The sequence below is a fragment of the Manacus candei genome, unplaced genomic scaffold, assembly GCF_025592945.1.
Source record: "Manacus candei isolate 608988 ecotype Guabito, Panama unplaced genomic scaffold, ASM2559294v1 h1tg000014l, whole genome shotgun sequence".
NCBI classification, from domain to species: domain Eukaryota; kingdom Metazoa; phylum Chordata; class Aves; order Passeriformes; family Pipridae; genus Manacus; species Manacus candei.
Window position 1 is genome coordinate 64,777,710 of NW_026138062.1, and position 19,248 is coordinate 64,796,957.

Consider the following 19,248-nt stretch of genomic DNA (forward strand, 5'->3'; position numbering starts at 1 on the left):
CTGGAGGGAAGGGGAAGAACAGTTGGCTAACTGTTATAAGTACCAGGTAAAGTTTAGCTTTGAAATAAGCTCCTGAGAAATGCAGGAAGAAAAGAGAAAGCTTCTCTTGCCTCTTGTCTCTGGGCCACTGAATGTATTTGTAAGAAAGAAAGTCTGGGGAGTTTCTGCAGTTCTCTTCCCCAGTCTCTCTACCTCTTTCCCCACCATCCTTTTTGACTAGCTGCCGCTCCAAGCTTTTGCTGAGAAGGTAGTTGGTTGTCTGCATCAGCAACAGTAGAAAAGTGCTGTTCTTTGGTAGCTGAATAGAGCAACAGTCACTTCTTCAGGCAAAGGAAACCTGGCTGCATGGACTAGCTGTAATTCATGTTAGTGTTTACCACAAGGGATAGACTGCACATGTATTTTTAATGAAATGTGAAGTTATTCAGTTGCTAATGGCACTTATCTAAAAAGCTTCTTGCTTGCCACAGCTGATTAACTAAGTCTTGCCTTGATGTCTAGATATAGGATCCCCTCTACGCATTTGTAAAATTCATAAACGTGAATGCAGCAGATGAACAAATCTGGGAATCATCTCTTGGTTACTGTTAAAAAAGTGGGATATTTATCTCTGCTGTTTTGGAAATTTCTTTTAACTGTGTGTCAGGGATGTCTCTTAATGTCATTGTTAATCAATAGCAGAAGAGAGTTATTATCTCCTTATCCCACCCTTCTCCTTCAGTACCTAAATTTGCAGCCAACCATAGGTGATGTGTAGCTTTCTCAAAGCCAGGAGTAGTGAAACTGCTCAGGCAGAAAGCACACAAGACCTGTTACCTCTTTTTGTGGCAGGCGAAGAGAACCACAGAAAATACACAGAGGTGTTTTAGTCTGTTAGAAAGAACATTTTATGGGGAAACACACTGGCAGGCTTATAAGGCTTGATTCAACACTCCTCCCTCCCACCAGAGGAAATTTAAACCCATTCCTTCTTTTGACATACCTTTTTTTTTCCTTTTTTTTACCTTTTTTCTTCCCCCCTGCTGTGTTCAGCATCACAAATAACTTGTTTTGTATTTCTTGTAAAATTGTTGACTGGATTTTCCATTGGCTACTCCTTCTGCACTTCTCTTTGCAGGGGTACTTTCCTAGCTTGCTACTTCACTGAGAAATTTATTTTGGAAACAGTTAAATGCAGGTGTGCTGGAGCTGGAATGAGTTGACTGAGATGAAATGATGAGAATAGAGCGTATAAAATAACCACAGAGCTTCCTGTCCGTAAGCTTCTCAGCACATGTCAAAATAGAAGTGAGAGATATCAGTATTTCTGTAATGTGTCTGAAAGCTCATCAGGAATTTTTTGAAGACTGACAGAGTTTTTCCTACAATTTTTAAGCTTTTTCTGAGCATCTGAGACTTGGGGGAAAAAGAAATCCCTTTTTTTTCCCGGGCTGCTCAGCAAAGGGCAGGTTTGCAGTGAGAGCCCCTCACCTGAGCACTTCAGCTGGGATGAGCAGGGGCCCCGCTTTGAAATTTGCCATTTCCTATTATTTATTACCAACGGGATGGAGGTTTAACACGGGGTAACCTGATACAGCCTGTTGTTGCAGGGAAGGATGGGACCTCATGTCCTCATGCCATGTTTCCTGTCTATAACCATTATGAGGGGCCCGATGCCGTCACAACAGGGAGAGCTGCATAATTACTGGCAGTCCCAGCCAGCACTTGCTCAGCGCTTTAGGAATTGGGTTGCGTGGCCAAACGACTTAGTAAGAGGGAGGATAGCGGTGTTGGAGGGGTAAGGGAAGAGTCTTAGGGTCTGGCAGTAGTCGCCTGGAGGGAACAAGGCTTTTGAGAGTTATAATTATGTCAGTCATTTGGGGTTGAAGGATGTCTGCAGAATCTGCTGGACTATTTTGTGGAAAATAGAAGCTTGCAATTGCTGCCCCAGGCTCCTTTATTTCAGCGGTTCGTCTCTGCTGGTGCTTCAGGAGGCTTCAGAGGAAACCTGCAGTGGGAACCTGGGAATAAGCTACCCAAAGGCAAAATTTCTCTCTTGCAGCGCTCTCTTGTTTGGGTAGTGCTTGGAAATGGGTGGGTTCAGATGGGTTCTCCAGCTCAGAAACAGAGCTCTTGAATGCGGGTGATGTGGGGTGATGCGAACGTGTGGTGTGTACAACCGGGGAATCTCTTGGTGGCTGTATAAAGAGCTGAGTGCTTGTAAACCAGTGTTAAATTTTCATGCAGTCCAGTGGCTTGCTGTGGGGAAAAGGGTAGGCAATGCATTGCCCCAACTGCTTTGCTTGACCTTTGTAATCACTTGCTGTTGGGCATAGGAAGTGTTAGGGCTGGTCAGAAGTAGCTGCTTTGCAAATCCTGTTTACAAATCTAATGCCAGGTAGAGCTTGGAAAGCAAACGTGTCTGTAGTGGTTCCTGGGAAAGGAGGCTGAGGCTGTTGGGTTTTTTGAATTTCTTTTTAAATACTACTAAAAGTAAGAAGGATTTCCTGGAAATCAGAAATGACATCATTAGTGCAGGTATTAATGCCAAGCTTGGAACTCTCACAGTGGTCTTTTTTCCAGCAAAATTTTCAATAGGCTTATGGTAAGCAATTTTTTATTTACTTTTTGGTTAGCAAAGGTAATATGAAATTCCATAAAATCATTACCTCTTAAAAATGAAAGGGTAAAAAAATTTCATCTGAAATAGAAGTTACAGAAAGTTATGCATACAGTAACATAAAACAAATATAGCTTTCTGATAGTTTATAAACAGTATCATAGAGATCTAGAAATCCTATAGGAATTAAATGTTTATAGCAACTTGAAGCACATCAAGTTAAACTGGCACAGCTATTCAGAGTCTCATGTTTGAAATGTTGGTATGAATCCATAGGGAATTTGAATAAACTGTTACATAAAGATTTCCCTCATTCTGTGCATTTAACAGCTGTTGTATTATAGATGTGATGTCTGATTTCTCTCTTAATGCTCCTAAAACTGTGAGTTTCAAAATGTGGACTAATTCTCTCAAAAAAGGGAACCATAGTTAACAAAATGGAAAAAAAATCCAAAAAAGTCAGGAATGAGTGAGTTCATGGAAAATCTGTGCTAGATTTTGCAGCTTGGTAGGAATATAGCGTAAGTGTGAAGTGGAACCCTTAGTGATTTACGCAGTGAGATCACTTGACATGTGTATGTACAAATGGGGTGTGGAGACAACAACCTGAATAAAAAGTACATTTCACAGAAATTAATAGCTACTTAAATATGTCCTAATACTTATCTTTCCAATGTAGAACATTTTAATATTTTTTAAATTATTCTTCCATGTTAACTTTGATTTGTCACTTGCACTGTAATTTATTTATGTATCTATATTTATTATCTCTAAGTGAGACATCGACTTTACATGGACTTTAATCCTTCACTCTGGAAAAAAAACCAACCCAAAACAAACAAACAAAAACTCAACATGAACAAAACAAAAAAAAAACAGCAAAATTTTATTTTTCACTTCATCTTTAGCTCACATGTGACACTGAGTGCTGCTATCTTTTTTTAAACTAGGAACGACAGCGGCTCGAGACAATCCTCAACCTGTGTGCAGAATACTCCAAATCTGACAGCAGTCCTGCTGCAGCTACCACAGTTGCTGATGTTCAAAAAATTAACAAAGAACTCGAAAAACTTCAGCTTTCTGATGAGGATTCAGTGTTCGAAGACTCCCAGATGAACCTGGAAACGAGGTTCAGAAGCCACTTGAAATCCTCTGCAAGCGATTCAGACTTCTCCGAGCTCAGCAACCACAGCCGTGGCACTGCTGCTTACCTTCCCTCCAGGGGGCTGAGAGCTGATGAGCACTTCAGTGAAAGTGGGAAACCTCCACCTTTTCCTGCTCCCAGCTTCCTGAAGGATGCCACTGAGTCATCCTACCTAAGCATCACACCAAAGGTAACACTCTGTAGAAGTAGAGAGTATAAACCAGGTTTTGCTGTTTGAAATCCTCCTCTAGACTGTCCTGGCAGGGACAATGATTAGGCTGGCTTAGGTATGAGAGTTAATCTCAGAACTCATACAGTTTTATAAGCCAGCAAGTGTAGAAAATATAGCCAGCAAAATGTAGCAGCCAGCACATCATTATTTTGTATTTTGTGGAAGCTAGTGGTACTGGAAGTTTGTTTTTTTTTTCAGATGGATGTACAGTTCAGGAGGAGTTTAAGGTTTTTCCAGGAGAAAAGGATTTGCTTGAACAATTATAGCTACTGGAATAAGGAAGGTTTTGGGAACCCTGCTTATAGCATCATTCTGGCTTGTAGGAGGGAAGGGAAGCTCTGCTGTTTTCTTCCAACCTGAGGCTCCTGTCTTCTGTAAGAGGAGCATGTTTTCTCATTGTCAGACCAGAACAGTCACATGGAAGGTTGTTGCCTGAGCTGAATTTACTGTCCTGTCTCCTTTCCCAGGGTTGGACTTGAGCCATTTGTTGGATCAGCTGTTGTCTCTAGGGGCACATGGCAGCAGCCAGCCTCCTGCCCCTCTAACCTAACTCCTGCATTTAATAAGCTGCGCCTCCTTTCCTGTACACTTCACACTGCTGTTTTCATTACTGAAGAGAAATTGTCCTTTAAAAAATGAACTAACAGCATTCCTAACCATTTGCTTGCTAGAGCAGCAGGAGCCTTCCCTGGGCTGGGATAAGAGCCTTTCCTTTCCTTGGGTCAGTTCCTAGGCTCTGCTGTGCCAGAGCAGCAGCACAGCAAGTCCCAGAGACATTATTATGTTAAAAACTGGATTCAAGAGTTAGAATCAAGAGCATAATAAGACCAAGCAAAGCTATAAAAACAAGTTTCTGTTTAACAAATTCACACCTTCAAAATACTTTGTTTCTCTTCTCTTTCATGTTATTTACACACTGTATGATCTCCATCATGCTTACACGTGAATTGTATTTAAACCCTGCTTAACTTACAACTTAATAGAAGTATGTGTAGGTAGAAGAAGGAGGAGGTGTGGTAGAAAAACATTTTCTATTCTAAAAGGTTATCTCTCTGGAAATCTGTCTGCTGAGTCTTCTGGTGTGAAATTGTGTTGAACAGAAACGTTCAACACAGTATAGAAATAGAATAGAAAGCTATTATGGCTTTACTTGGTCTTTCCATGTTGAAAAGGTAGTAGGACATTTCAAGTTGCTGTGGTCTTGCATTTCTTTCCCATTTGCTGCTTTCTTCATGCAAGTCAGAGATCCTATTTTAAATCCTTATTAGGAAGTTGAAATCAAAGATGTTTTGTCAGCATTATCTGAACAGGAGACCGGACAAAAAGAGGCTTTCCTGCTAGGATTACTATTGCTAAATCAAGGAATACCATTCATTCATTCATTCATTGTAAAGAGTGTTCTGCTAAGCCCTTTAGAAAAGCAGTAGCAAGCAAGAACTGTGTTAATGAAACACAGTACATTGTTTTAAAATATCGAGCTCAGATTTGTTCAGGATAAAACGGCTGCTCTCAGAATAGCCATTCAGTAGCTGAGCTGAGCCTCTTTTGAGCAAGGTTGTGTGGTCCAGTGGTTACTGTGAAGCCCTGCACACAGCCCACCTCTAATTCTGACTGGGGACAATGAGCGAGCAGCCTTACCAGAGTAATTGGATCACAAAACCCCTGGGATCAGGCAAATGTGAAGAATGCATGATCTACTTGATCTAGCATTTGCTACTGTAAGATCACAGGTATTTTCTTCATAAAGTTTTTTAATTCTTGGCACAGTTACTGGTAAGTAAATGGCAATGAAAAGAAGAACATTAAGGGTACTGCTTCCTCAGCGCTACCTGGGGGGACAGAACCAACTTTTGTCCTTATTTTATGTAGCCTGCCCATCTTAATGGCTGGCTACAAAAATGTCCTATCCTACCTCCTAGCCTCTCTTATATGAACAGCTGACATAAAAAGCATCTTCATCTATCTGCGTTATTTTTATAAGGGAAAAATTGGATTTTTACCACCTATATAGCACAGCATGTAAAGTATTTTCAAAGGTTAAGTTTTAGTAATTCCTTTAGAATGAGTAGTATTTACTGTTAAGTATAGTATTTAATTCCAATGCCTGGAAGTAAAGTATCATGTTTGTTTCTCTTGTACACCTTCTAAATATAGAAACAGCAATACAGTAGATGGGAAATATGTAATGGGTTCAAAACCAGCAGTACTGTACTTGCCTAAAATGAAAAATGTATGAAGAGGGGAAGAAGAGACAGTGTTTAACTCTTTTTCTAATGAACCTCTCGTGGCGTGCAACTGCAGATACCAGACTGCACCAGTGATGAGCAAAGAAGGCAGGAGCTTGGTCGGCTGGAGGAGGAGCGCATAGTAATACTAAACAACTTGGAAGAACTTGAGCAGAAGATCAAAGATTTAAATGACCAGATGGATGAATCCTCAAGGGAGGTATGAAATGTGTTTTGGTTTTAGATGTCTTACTTGTTACGTATGTCTACATAGCACGAGTCTGATGGGTCCAGTAAGTACATGGGGAACTCACTGATGTATGAAGCCTTCATATTCTGTGATTTTCACCAGGATTAGGCACAGAATCACAGACCTGGCTGTCTCCTGTTATGAAGGTTGTTTTTCCCCAGCTGGGAGATGGATATGATGGTCGGGTTAGCGTTTCCCAGCTGTAACCATTACACTCCTAGGTGGAATTGGAACAATCTTGCTTGTTTAATGGCCACTCAGCTGATCCAAATGCCTTGTGTCACTTGGGAGTTTTATGGTGGTATCTCCTATGACTGTTTAAAGAGACAGGAAGTGAGACAACTTCCTTTCAAGCCTCCTTGGCTTTACAGTGGCAAGGGTGTGTTGACACCCCCTTGACTTCTGGAATCTCTCAGTTGCAAACTAAGCTGGCCAGGCATTTGGGTTTTGCTTGCTCCAGTTATCAGCGACAGGAAAGGAACAGCTGTTCCAGAAGGGTTTCCTGACTGAGCTGGGCACAGAGACAGTACAGTATCATAACAGAAGGGAGCACAGAGAAGAGAGAGAAAATAAGTAGTTTGGGGAAAAAAGGATCTTCAAGCTAAAGTTGGTTTGGACTTTATTTTGCAGTATTTTGTGTTTCAGTTTTACTTCTTCTGAGATCTGTGATCTCTTTTTAACTTCTGTGGCAGTAAAACATTTTTCCCCCCTCCCCTCTTTTTAAAATACTTCTCTTGTGAATAACCACCAACTCACTACCCTTCCCCCAGAAAATAATGTGTATCAAGATTTCTTCTGAATCTGGACTGCTTCTGAAAGATGTTTTGTGTTCCTAGTTGGATATGGAATGTGCCCTTTTGGATGGGGAACAGAAATCTGAAACAACAGAGCTGCTGAAAGAGAAGGAAATTTTGGATCATCTAAACAGAAAAATAGCTGAACTGGAGAGAAATGTTATTGGTGAAAAGACAAAGGTAATTCAGTTATCTTAGCTGTGTGCTCTGTTCCCCTTGATCTTCAAAATATATTTATATGATTAACTTTGATGGAAGTTATTTTATGAAGTATTGTCTATAGGTAAATTTACTTGATAAATATGGAAGAAAAAAATAGTTGCTTCACCATCATTTCCCTTTAACAGTAATGTGTTCCAAGGTATGCTTGACAAGCAAAATATAGTATGCTTAAGTAAAAAGACCTGATCTACCGTAAAGAAATTTTTATTAATAAAAAAAAATATATATAGGGCTTGTACTTGGGTTATCTGTTGTTTAAAAGAACAATACTAGTTGAGCTGTTCCATTGTAGGTTATATAATTTGGAGAACAAAAAAAAAAGAAAAAGAACCCTTTCTCAGCAAAGCAACAGAATGAAAGAAGGCTGCAGGTTTTTTCTATTATTGTATAGAATGATGTATAAGACATCTGTCAATTATGTAATTTTAAAGCAATCATTTTTTTTATTTTGTTTGCTGACTGACAGTTTTAGTCCTGTAGAATTATTCTCTCTGTGATTAAGTCCCAGGAATTAATTGGTTTTCCTATACAGTCAGATACTTAATTGCTCTCCACTATATAGCAAAACATGTTCCAAAATAGGATAGCACTATAATAGGATTTTAAGTGCAGAAATGGAAAGGGCCTGCAAGATGAAGTTGTCCCCCTCAAGCCTGGGCTGCCAGTTCCCTCCACCAGGCTCTTCACTGGCCTCTCCAGGCATGCAGTTCCCTTCTCCACAGGGGATGTGCCAGGGCCAATAATACTTCAAGGTCAGGAAGTTTTTCCAGGAATTTCAACCAGTGTTATTTCCTTTTTAAATTTCATCCTCTGCCTCATAACTTAGACCTGTCACTTGTGGAAGTGCTCTAGCTAGTCTCTCTTCTCTTTTAAGCCTTCCAGAAATATCTGGAAGTCTTCTGCATTATTTACTTTTTCTTAGACAAGCTGCACATTTTTAACACTTTCGCAGTTCCCACTTAATTCTCACCTTACAACTTGCATTGTTTTATTCTGAGCTTTTTGTCTTTGATTTCTGCTTGCCCTGTCATGAGCCTGACTGCTATTTTGTGGCTGTGCTCATCAAGCCTGTGGTTGAGAAGGAAAATGTTGCTCCCACTTCTCTGCTCTGTGGGGAGACAATCCAGTTTGTTTGAACTTCCCTGCCTGCACTTTTTTTTGTTCGTGTGTACTCCACACAGATCCTTCAGCTTTCAGTGTTACCTGTGGTCATGTTTTAAGTTGCCTATGGGACATGTTTCATTCTTACTTTTTAGTATAAAGATGAGTTTAAAGTGGGCAGATAAGATCATGCGAGCAGATACCCTCCAGAAGGATGCTGCTAGAAGTTTTGGTTGGTAAGTGGTAAAAAATAACATGTCCAGAAATTCAAGAGATCTTTTGCCTTTTATATTGCTTCTCTAGTAGCCTCAAAGTTGAATTAAGCTAATGGAAATTACTGTAAAATCTGTAGGTCATTTAAATTTCCTTGCCAGTCATATGATGGAACATTAGTATGTAGCAGTCAGAAAATAAAAGTGCCGAGTCTAGTTTAGATTTTCAACTGAACTGAAACATGGAAAGCAGCCTAGAAAAAGCATGTTGTTATTTAAAAGGCAAGTTCACTCAGAACATTTTTTTCAGTATGAAGCATGGCACTAGTCAGATCAGTTACAAAATATTAGTTGTCTTGTCTTTTGTGTTTCTTTTTGTTTTAAACAAACAAAATAAAAAACCCCAGCTGTGAGTGTGTCCTAAAGCCATGGCTCAGTTAATACTGAAATATTCTTTGTAGGAATAAAGCATTGCATAAAAGTGAAAGTTTAAAATAGAAATCGGACATGAGCCTCTGTGAACAGGCAAAATATAAAGTGACAGCTGAAGGGTTTTGGAAAAAGTAGTGTCAGCCAGCAAAGCAGATGGCACTGATCATGTCAACAAATAGAAGTTTGGGCTGGCTTGAAACAGTAGCATTTTTTAAAAGCTTGATTTGTGTGTCTGTGTTAAGGTTGCAGCCCTGCAGATCTGATGCAAGACAGGCAACATCTTGGCTCTGTAGTAGCACAAGATCAGCCCTCCACTCCCCAAAAGGGGCTCAGCTGGAGGCAGTAAGTGGTCCTTTTTACTGAAATAAATCAAAACTTAGGACTTCCTCAACAGCATTAAGGCTCAAGTTTTGGCCAAGAGTTGCCACTCTGCTGATGGTACTTTTTGTGTTGTTTTTTGCAAGAACGAGTGTCCCAGTGTCCACAGGGTGGTCACAATTTCTATTAGTTGCCTGAATATTTCACCCCTAGTGATACCTGGGGTCTTGGTTTTGGTGGGGCTTCAAGGCAAGAAGCTTTTGGTGTCCCATATTTCAAACAGTGGTTACGTTTTTGTCAGGGTAAGGGAGTGATACCCTAATACACCACATGGTGTTGGTTGTCTGGAGGTGAGAGGGAGAGTTCATTTGACTTGTGAAATGATGGTGAGGCATTAGTCTTGTACATGATGGCACTTGTCCCTGAAGAGACTTGAGCATCTCATGGAATTTGCCACTGATCTTGGCACCTGTTTGACAGGAAACCCCTGCCTGGCTGTGTCTCATCCTTACCCATGCACCTGTTTGAAACCCTTGTGAAATTCTTGAAAAGGTGGGTCACAAACTACAGCCTAATTATTGGGCCATGTTATGTACCTAAAATGGACTTCAGGTGGAAGCTCTTGTACTACCTTCTACCTGATTATTGGATTTTTTTTAATGCCTCATGCACAATTCATTTAGGTGAGGACACAAAGTTTTGCCAACTTTTGCACAATTTTAAAGCCACAGTTTCTAGTCCTTGTGAGGTAAAAGAATTGACTGGAAAACATATTTGAAGGCAGATGGCAGGAGAGTTGTGAGTTCGGTTTCGGGCTGTGTTGGTGTGCTCTTTGCTCTGGTTCAATGTGTCCCAGCACCTTGCTTGTACATGAGGAACGTATTTTGTGAGCAGGTTTGTATGTTATATATTAAACTGCATCCTGATCTCATTCGAGTCCTGTGCTCAACCCTACTGAACACGTGGCAGGACTAATGGTGAGGAAGAATGAGTGAATTGGTGGGAAAGATGATGTAGCACACACCCTGGGTGAGCTGGGACTGTTTCCCTTGCCTTTGTGACCATGCCACCACTCAAAATGTAAGGAGCGAAGAAATTAGTGTTGATTTACTTGGGTTTTAGAAATAAGAGCTATGAGTGGTTGCCATTTTGAAAGGATGGTAAAACCTTTTAGCACTCTTGCAGGACTTGGTGTAGTTCTGGTTGTGGTGCCTCTTTGTCAGGTGTAAGTGCTGTCAGGACTCAGTTGTCATGACTGGGGTAGTTGCTTCCAGAGCTGCTTGGTATGGCCTGTGCTTTCAGCTACACTGGAAATCATGCCAGGGTAATGGAGGAAGGTACCACTTTGCCTCCATGGCTGTGCTTCTTGAGCAAAGCTTACAATCTTTCATTCTTTTTTTTTTTTATTTTTTCTTTTTTTAACTACCTTGCACTACATATTTGGGTTTATCCACAGAAGAAGGTGACCAGCTACATCACAGAATCACAGAATATGCTGAGTTGGAAGGGACCCACAAGGATCTAGTCCAACTCTTAGCCCCGCACAGGACCATCCCCAAGAGTCACACCATGTGCCTGAAAGCATTGTCCAAACACTTTGTGAACTCTATCAGGCTTGGTGCTGTTACCACTTCCCTGGGGAGCTTGTTCCAGTGCCTAGTAGGGACATATGGGAATATCAACATTTAAGAATTAATAACAAACTCCACTTACGCAGGGGCAGCCCTGATAAGTCACTACTAACACAGTTTGACAGATACAACTTGAAGTTCTGAGGGAAAGAGCTGTGCTACAGATATTGAGAAAAATACCTAGAGCACAGCCTGTTCTGGAGAGAGCTGAGCTGGACAGACCCAGAAATAAGCAAGCAGGTGAACCAAGCTCCCTTTTCCCTGCCATCCAGGCCCAGCTCCCTGTAGTTACACAGCAGGCAATCATGTTGCTGTACTGTTGGTGTACAATAATGATGGTATTGTTTGCAGTGGAACAGCACCTCAGGCCCATGGTGGAATTTACATTTACAACTTCCTCCCAGTGAATCTTCGCTCGTGAGACTTAGTTCAGGATTGACATTTGTCTGTAAGGGAGCTGAAGAAAATTGCATTTGCCTGCTTGAGTGTTATCCAGTTCTGCAACGTATTTTCTTTTCATACAGTGCTTCCTTAATCTGTGCCATTTTAAAAAATGCAGTCCAGCAGATGTGGAGAAGGATGCTTAATGATCCCCCATGCCTGAGGTCTCCAAGTTAAAGCATGAGGTTAAAAGTAACAGTGTAGCCAGGGAAAGAAAGAAAAGATCAATGAGCATGAATATACTGGAGTACCTGGAAATTAATAATGAATTCAGCAGAAGTGCTGTGGGAGGCAATCATAGCTAAATGGGAGTTTTGGCATAGAGTTTCAAAACAATTATTTATGCAAAAGTTGAGACTTTTTTAGAGAGAGGGACATTATTCCTGTTCTTCTGGAGGAGCTTTGCCTTACGTCATGGTGCCTTTGGAACTCTTTTATCAACCAGGGTTTCCTGTCTGTCTTCAACAGCAGAAATCAGGAGCAGCTGGCAGCAGATAACTCATCTTTTTTTGGAATACATTTAATTTTGTCCACATGCTTTTGTGGAAATGTTTTTCAGTCATGAACAGAATATCCCAGACATGCCAAAACACTTAAAAGTCAGCCTCTTTGCCGAATTAGTACTGCAAAGACTTTGAAGAATAGAGTCAAGGAAAGAACATGTTAAATATACTGGTGGTCTATCCTCAGTCCTTTCTCTTCTGAATGCAAAATTCCTGCTGCTGTTATCCTGATGAATCTGACAAATTTATGTCTCCTATATCCTGGTCAGATTCCAGTTCAGCAATATATAAGCAAGTGTTTCATATGGATGAGTTGTCATATCCATAACATTAGCTACCTCCTTAAGACACAATACAGAAGATTAAGGGGTTTGAGGCATACTTGCATCCACTGGATATAACCACATAAGGATGTCCTGTAGAGAGAACACTGATAAAGAAAAATATGATTACAAAGACCAAAGGAGAAAAATCTGAATTCGCAAGCTTTCTTTTAAAACGGTCATGAGAGAAATAGCAGAATGGGTTATACTGCTAATGGGAATCCTCCTATCATCATCTAGATGTTAAAGACTATACAGAATTTGAATTTTCTAACTTGAAATTTTTTTTCTGCTGGTTGGATGATTATTTTCTCTTCTACACTCATGAGTCAGGGATTTTCTTTTGCCTCCCCACCTGTTCATTAGGACAAGACATTACAATGGTCAGAGAATGGGCTTAGAAACTGCAAAAAACTTGAGTTGTCTTAGTAGCAAGTTAATGTGTGCACTTACTGTGATTTTTTTTTTCTTTTACTTAAAACAGAGAGATTACTTACTCTGGTTTAAAATGCTTTTTAACAGTAGCTTTATGCATGCACCTGAAACAAAAATATTGAGATCTCTTGTATAGATACCATCACTGAATATAATCAGTTATATAATAAATTAGTTACCATTCATACAGAAAAAAGAACTATTGTGAAATACCTTCTTCTGACTTATTATGCTCCTCTTAATACACCTGACATACTCTTTCCTCTTAATGGCTTCTGTCATGAAACCCAGAGGGATTTAATGACAAACAGTTAAATTGTTACAAGTTTTATGCTTCTGTCCTGAAAGAGACCTGAAAGAGTAGTCTGAAAATATAGAAGATGAGCACATGCAGTTTGAAAAGGAGGCTCTCTTTTATTCCAACAGTATTTTTTTAAAAACAATTGTATGTGGTCTGATTTGTATCAGCCACAGTATTGTAAATGCTTTTAATTTGCCAGAGTGCTGGACAAGTTGGTAGACCTCACATTTAACACTTTCCCCAAATATACCACTTGCCCTCTTTCTTCAATTGATAACCACTGAAGAGCAGATGATTTTTTTTGTTGGTGTTGTTATCTTTGTATCTGCTTTTTTGTTAGAGAGTAGACTATTTTCTTACAAATTCATGGGAAGGGTTAAGCTAATTTCATCAGTGTTCAAGCCAAATTTTCTTGCTTTTCTGCTTATTCTCCATTACTACTGAATAGACAAACCCAGCAGCACCACACCATTTCCAAGTAGAAAGGAATAATTTCTGTAGTCTCCTCTTTCTCTTCCACTTTTAGCTTTTGCAGTAGGTTATTTTGGAGAAGGGGAGGATGTTCTTTTGCAGTGTAAAGAAAAAGGCTTGGCTAGAAGTGAAAGCATGAAGATGAGGTGGAGAAGCTTTTCAAAGAACTGCATGTGCTTCTCCTTATTTCTCAGAAACCCGTGAGAGTTGTGAGACTGATTCTGTAATGAGAGGCAGAGCATGCATATCTGAAGGTTAGTGTAGATTACAAATGTTATCTTAAAAGATGATTTATAGGTGGGTTGGACTGAGAAAGACTGTGGAGTACTTCGGACTGCAGCTTTGAAAGTTAAGAGCCTATTAGATGGGAATACATTCAGGTCTGGGTTTTTTTTCTTCCATTTGTCTTGTAGGTATATTTGCCATTTCTGTATGAAAATGACACATCTTGATTTTTGGAAGTTTTTTTGTTCATGGAAGTTTTTTTGTGGAGTGATTTGGAAGGTTGTACAGTGAACCAAATTCACTTAGCCATACAATCCATTTCACACTGACATGGTAAAAATGATAGGGGTTCTTATTTTTGGGGTTTGGGTTTGGGTTTGTTTTTTTTTCCCACAGTTTTTATCTGGGTTCTTGAGAAGCTTTCTGTATTTCATCAAATTTACTCCCATTTTTGCAGAGTTCCTACCAGTTTATGCAAGAAGGTTGGTTCAGAGGGCACATGTGCATGCAGCCACATGTTGCTCTACAGTTTTAGCCAGCCTGCCTGCAGTAGCAGATTGTGATGAATGACAAACTGAAAAGCAGAAGTTCTCTGCAGAAGGGGTGTGGAGATCCACTAGGGCTTTAAAAGTAGCAGCATTGATCAGGCATAGAGCATCTTTAACCACCAGAGACAACACTGAAGCAATTTCTTTTGCTTTCTTTCTGTTGTTCCCATTCATCTAGGGGCTACGTTTGTCTTTAAAACCATCCTTTTATCTCCTCTGTGTCCTCATCATCTCTGAGATGTGTTGGGTATATATTCTTTTTTTTTTTCCTCTTTCTTTGCCCTAAAATAATTTCTGCCAGATCTAAAGACTGATTTCCTTTTGTGACCCATGTTAATCAGTAATGGTCTGTGTTCATACCACATGTGCTCTTGCTGACATCCCATGTCTGTGCTCTTGGGGGACAGTGTGACATGTCAATTCTTTCTACTGCTGTCCTTCACAATTTTCAGAAATCCTCCAAAAGTGATCCAAGCTGTGCCCCGGTATCATCAAACCCCAAATCAGCCCTGCTCTGTATCCCGGCTGACCCCAAGTCCATTTAACGTGCATCTAGAGGCAGACCATAGGGCAAGTTGGGCAGTAGGCTAAGGCCAGATGTTCTACCTTTTTCCCTGGAAATAGGACTCAAATAGACTGTAGTTAATGTGCTTCTGGCATCAGTGCTGGGGCTGGGAAGCGATTGTCTGCAGAGAAATACTTAACAAGTACAAGCTCATGCGGTTAAATGAGGATGAGCAGCAGGAGCACATGGATTCTGTTCACAGCTCTGCTGCTGGCTGCTCTTGGGCAAACAGCTCATGGAGTCAGCCACAGGCCTGCCTCAGCTGCATCTTGTACTTGGCTTGCAAACTTATGAATCCTTTCCCTTCTAGAAGAATTTGCCTGGATTCATTTGTGGAAAAGACTGTATGAAAAAATTACAATTATTGATTTATTTATCAGATTACCAATGCACAGCCTGAGACGTCAGCAAACTTAACTCCACAGCTGCAAAACATATAATGCATCTCGTTGCTGAAAGTGATATTTCCTGTTAAGACTGCACATTTTGAAGGGAGCCAGTTTGGTGAGACGCTAGCACTTCCTATGCTATAAATAGACCAGATGAGTATCGCTTTCAATCTCAAAGGAATACATTTCTAATTTCTTGAGGGATGTAACAGTATCTCTGGCAAGATTCTCAGGGAGTTTTATACTTGCTGATGATGTCTCCTCACGCTCGAGATTTGACTTGCTTGTTAATCAATGAGCACACTTGTTGCAGAGCATAGACATTTAGAGAGCTACTAATGGCTTCAGAGGCACGATACTGCAGCTAAGGTCAGAGAAGTCCTTTCTGCTTTGGATGGTAAGGTGGGTAGAAAAAGAAAGTGTGAAATAATGTGGCAGACCATAGGTTGCATGTTAAATGGTCAACAAGGTTTGTGAGGAGAGAAACTACCAGTTTATCCACAGATTTCCTTCCATGTTGGAAGTAAGGGTGATTCAGCAAGTGGGGCTTCTTGGGGATAGAGGTCTAGAGCTGATCTCTCAGGAGCTGCATGATTCTCCCTCACTGTACAGTTTGCACGTGCTACATCCTTTGTATTTCTGATCCCTGCTGCCACTGTTGTAAGACAGCAGCTAGTACAGGAACTCCAGGTAATAGAATATTTGTGCTCAGTTGCTCATTTTCATAAGCTGAAAAAAATATATTTGTGCTCAGCATTTTGTTCATCTGCTTGTATGAACTGAGAAGCTGCATGTGTAAGTGAGCATAAGGGCACTGGGAATCTGGTTGACATTGGTCTTGAATAAAATGTTTCCTGCTGTTGTTTTTAAATACTGGGAAAATTAAATCCCAGCCCCTGTTCCCACTCAGATTTAGAGATAAAATCATAAAGACAGCAGGCAGCTCATACATATTACTATGCCTCTGCCATGCATAAGGGTTTGAGAACCTTGTCAGGCACAGCAGAGAGTAGGTTTGGGGAAATGCCTTCCCACAGTTTGAAATGGCACGCACTGTATAGTAAAAGACACTCCTTCTCTATGGCATGTGCCATAAGAGTGATGCAGAGTGTCTAATCATATAGCACCTGTTACACCACACATTTGATTTTAAATACTAGTTGGGACTGGAAAGAGGAGAAATGAGTAGATGCTCTGACAGAATTGAACTGTTCTTGGAGTAGCCAGAAGATGCTAAAATTTTGGGGCTGATACTGTCAATTTTTGAGTGTTAGGGAGAGTTAGAGACCATCTGAGAGGAGATGCATTACTACAGAACAACAAATAGGAAAAGAGAACTATACCAGTGTTATCCTACAAGGTATCAGAGAGCCAGGCTTCAGGGACTTAGTTGATTATTTATGCCTGGCATATCAGGCATATTGTTTTTTCCAGTTACTAATTGCTCATTTGAAGAAAATGCATCTGCTGTGTTGGCCAGCGTAGATGCAAGTGAAAGGTGCTAAAAGAATTCTCTGTGCTCTGATTTATTGTTTCCCAAACTTTGGTCCCCAGATAAATAATAGTCTGCAGGGTAGCTTTAAGTGATCTGCAGCCAGTCTTCAGAGCAGCGTTGCACAGTAGATCATGTAGTATTACAAAGATTAAAAGGCCAAAGGCTTTGGAGGGTGAGAAGTAGTGTGCTGAGTACTGCTGCTTGAGTGGGCCGAGAGGAAAGCTAACCTAGTTGGTGGAGACCAGGGAGGTGAAGCTGTCACCTTTGATCCCCATGAACAAGTTATAGTTCCTGTCTCCTGAAGCAAATTTGCTGGATCACTTTGGTGTTTCTGCTGCAACAGGACTTCGTGGCCCAGAGTTATTTCTTTATAAAGCTCTGTCTTGTTCTGGTTTTTCACTGCTTGCTAAATGTACTTGTCTGTACAGAGCCACACAGGCATGTAATTCATTCTCCTGGGAAGATCCATTTATCCCTCACTGCCAGACTACAGTCATTTTTCATCCATTTTGCTTTCTAAAAGCTACTCTTTCTCTCTTGGCTTTACCAGTTACCTCGCTAACATGGCAACTGTTTCCTTATTTTTTTTTTCATTAGGTGAGACAGGCAGTGGGCTTTAAAAGCATCATCCAGGCACGGGTACAAAACACAGTGACAACGGAGAGCATTAATCACCCCACTAAAATGATTTCTGTTTTGTTTTGATCATTTTGCATCCCACCATTGCATTTCAACTAACAAGAGGTTTCTGTCTTTGACCAACATGCTTCAACTGTTCATTAAGGTTTTACCACGCACTGTCATAATCACTAACAACTGCTTGGGTTTGAAGGTAATTGTGTTTATTTTCTGGTTCATGCTTCAGGAAAAATTAAAACTTGATGCTGAGAGGGAAAAACTAGAGAGGCTTCAGGAGCTTTACTCCGAGCAGAAGACGCAGCTTGATAATTGCCCTGAGTCCATGAGGGAACAGTTACAGCAGCAGCTGAAGAGGGTTAGTAGCAAGTTTCAAGAGTGCACTTTTTTATTTTGTTGATTTTTAATTTTTTTTCTTTTTTTTTTAGTTAAGTGTAACATATTCTCTTTCAAGTATCCAGTGTCTGAACATATTTGCAACTTAGAATTTTTAATAGTCACGAGGGTGGGTTGTTTTGTGGAATGGTTGTAGTAGATGATGTTCGTGATGGCAGACAAGTAGAGTGCAAATGGGTGGATTAGAAATCATTTTGTGTTGAATGTTTTTAAAGTTTTGGGCTACTTGCCTGTAATTAGCCCCTTAGGCCTTCTGAGTGATGTGGAAGCTGTTGTGATTTTTAGATGAATGGTGGAGCGTCATTCTTTACCTGTGTGAGCAAAGACTGGAATCAGCCAGTAAATGTCTGTCTCAGTGAAGCCATGGGTAACTTCTTTTTTTCAGTATATAACTTAGCTGTTAGCCTGAACTGTATTTGAAAAATTAATTTTGAAGATTTTGCCACTTAGTAAAATAGCTTTGTTTTGTCCTACATTTTCATTTTCAACAGTTACACATTGGTATAAATAAACTTTTCATACTGTCTAATTGCAACTTGATTTTAGTTTGTATAATTTGTAATCAAAAAAAAGCTGCAATACTGTTTATGAAGGTACCATTAGTACCTTCTTAGTATTCATTAATGTGAAGTGAGTTATACAGCACATATAGTTAGCTTTAGCAGGGGAGGAAATAATTTTCAAAGCATCAGTATGGCAAGCTCAAGAGGCCATATGAGAGTCAAATCTTTTTTCTGTCTTGATTGTTTTTATCAGGAAAAAGGGCTGTAATAGCACTGATTTTTAAAAAAAGGCTTTATAGGAAATACTCTTTGTATGTTGTTTTATTTCGAGAATTCATTTTGTTGGGGTTTTTTTGTTTGGTTTTTTTGTTTTGTTGTGGTTTGTTTGGTTTGGTTTGGTTTTTTGTTTGTTTTTGGTTTTTGTTTGTTTGTTTCAGAGAACAAAAAGTGAAAAAGTCCAGCTTTGGCAATAACAATGTTAAATTCTCAGTTAGTACAGAAGAAGTTTGCTGGTTTTGAGACGCTTAAAGATTTTTGTGTTACCTTAAAAAAAAAAAAAAAGGCAGTGTTATGTAATGTCTCATACATATTAAAAGGAAAGCAAGCCTTTCATCTGCAGTCACATACTTAAAGGTATTAATTCGTGAGAAGCTGCCGTATTTTTGCTATGGGAGGGTAGTAAATCTTTTTTTCACTATTGACTATCAAGTGGCTTCTAGAAATATGTTTGGTTAAATTTTGTTTGTTTGTTTGTTTGTTTGTTTCTTCCAACTTGTTTTAATAACGATTTTGGATTTGAAAGTGGGACAAAACTTGAAATGTGGTGGTGTAGTTAAGTGTCCAGTTAGTCCTATTAG

At 39.9% G+C, this 19,248-nt stretch overlaps 1 protein-coding gene across 8 annotated transcripts in view; it reads left to right on the plus strand.

The window, feature by feature from the left end:
* Positions 1–19,248, plus strand: part of PHLDB2 (pleckstrin homology like domain family B member 2) — a 74,761-nt gene that overhangs the window by 26,347 nt on the left and 29,166 nt on the right. For 6 of the 8 annotated variants that reach the window (XM_051779982.1, XM_051779981.1, XM_051779988.1 and 3 more), the window contains 4 exons: positions 3,550–3,933; positions 6,277–6,420; positions 7,287–7,424; positions 17,722–17,850. In XM_051779982.1, the coding sequence (XP_051635942.1) occupies positions 3,550–3,933; positions 6,277–6,420; positions 7,287–7,424; positions 17,722–17,850 (795 nt within the window). The remainder of the gene's footprint in view (positions 1–3,549; positions 3,934–6,276; positions 6,421–7,286; positions 7,425–17,721; positions 17,851–19,248) is intronic. The other 2 variants (XM_051779983.1, XM_051779985.1) reach the window with 1 other exon arrangement.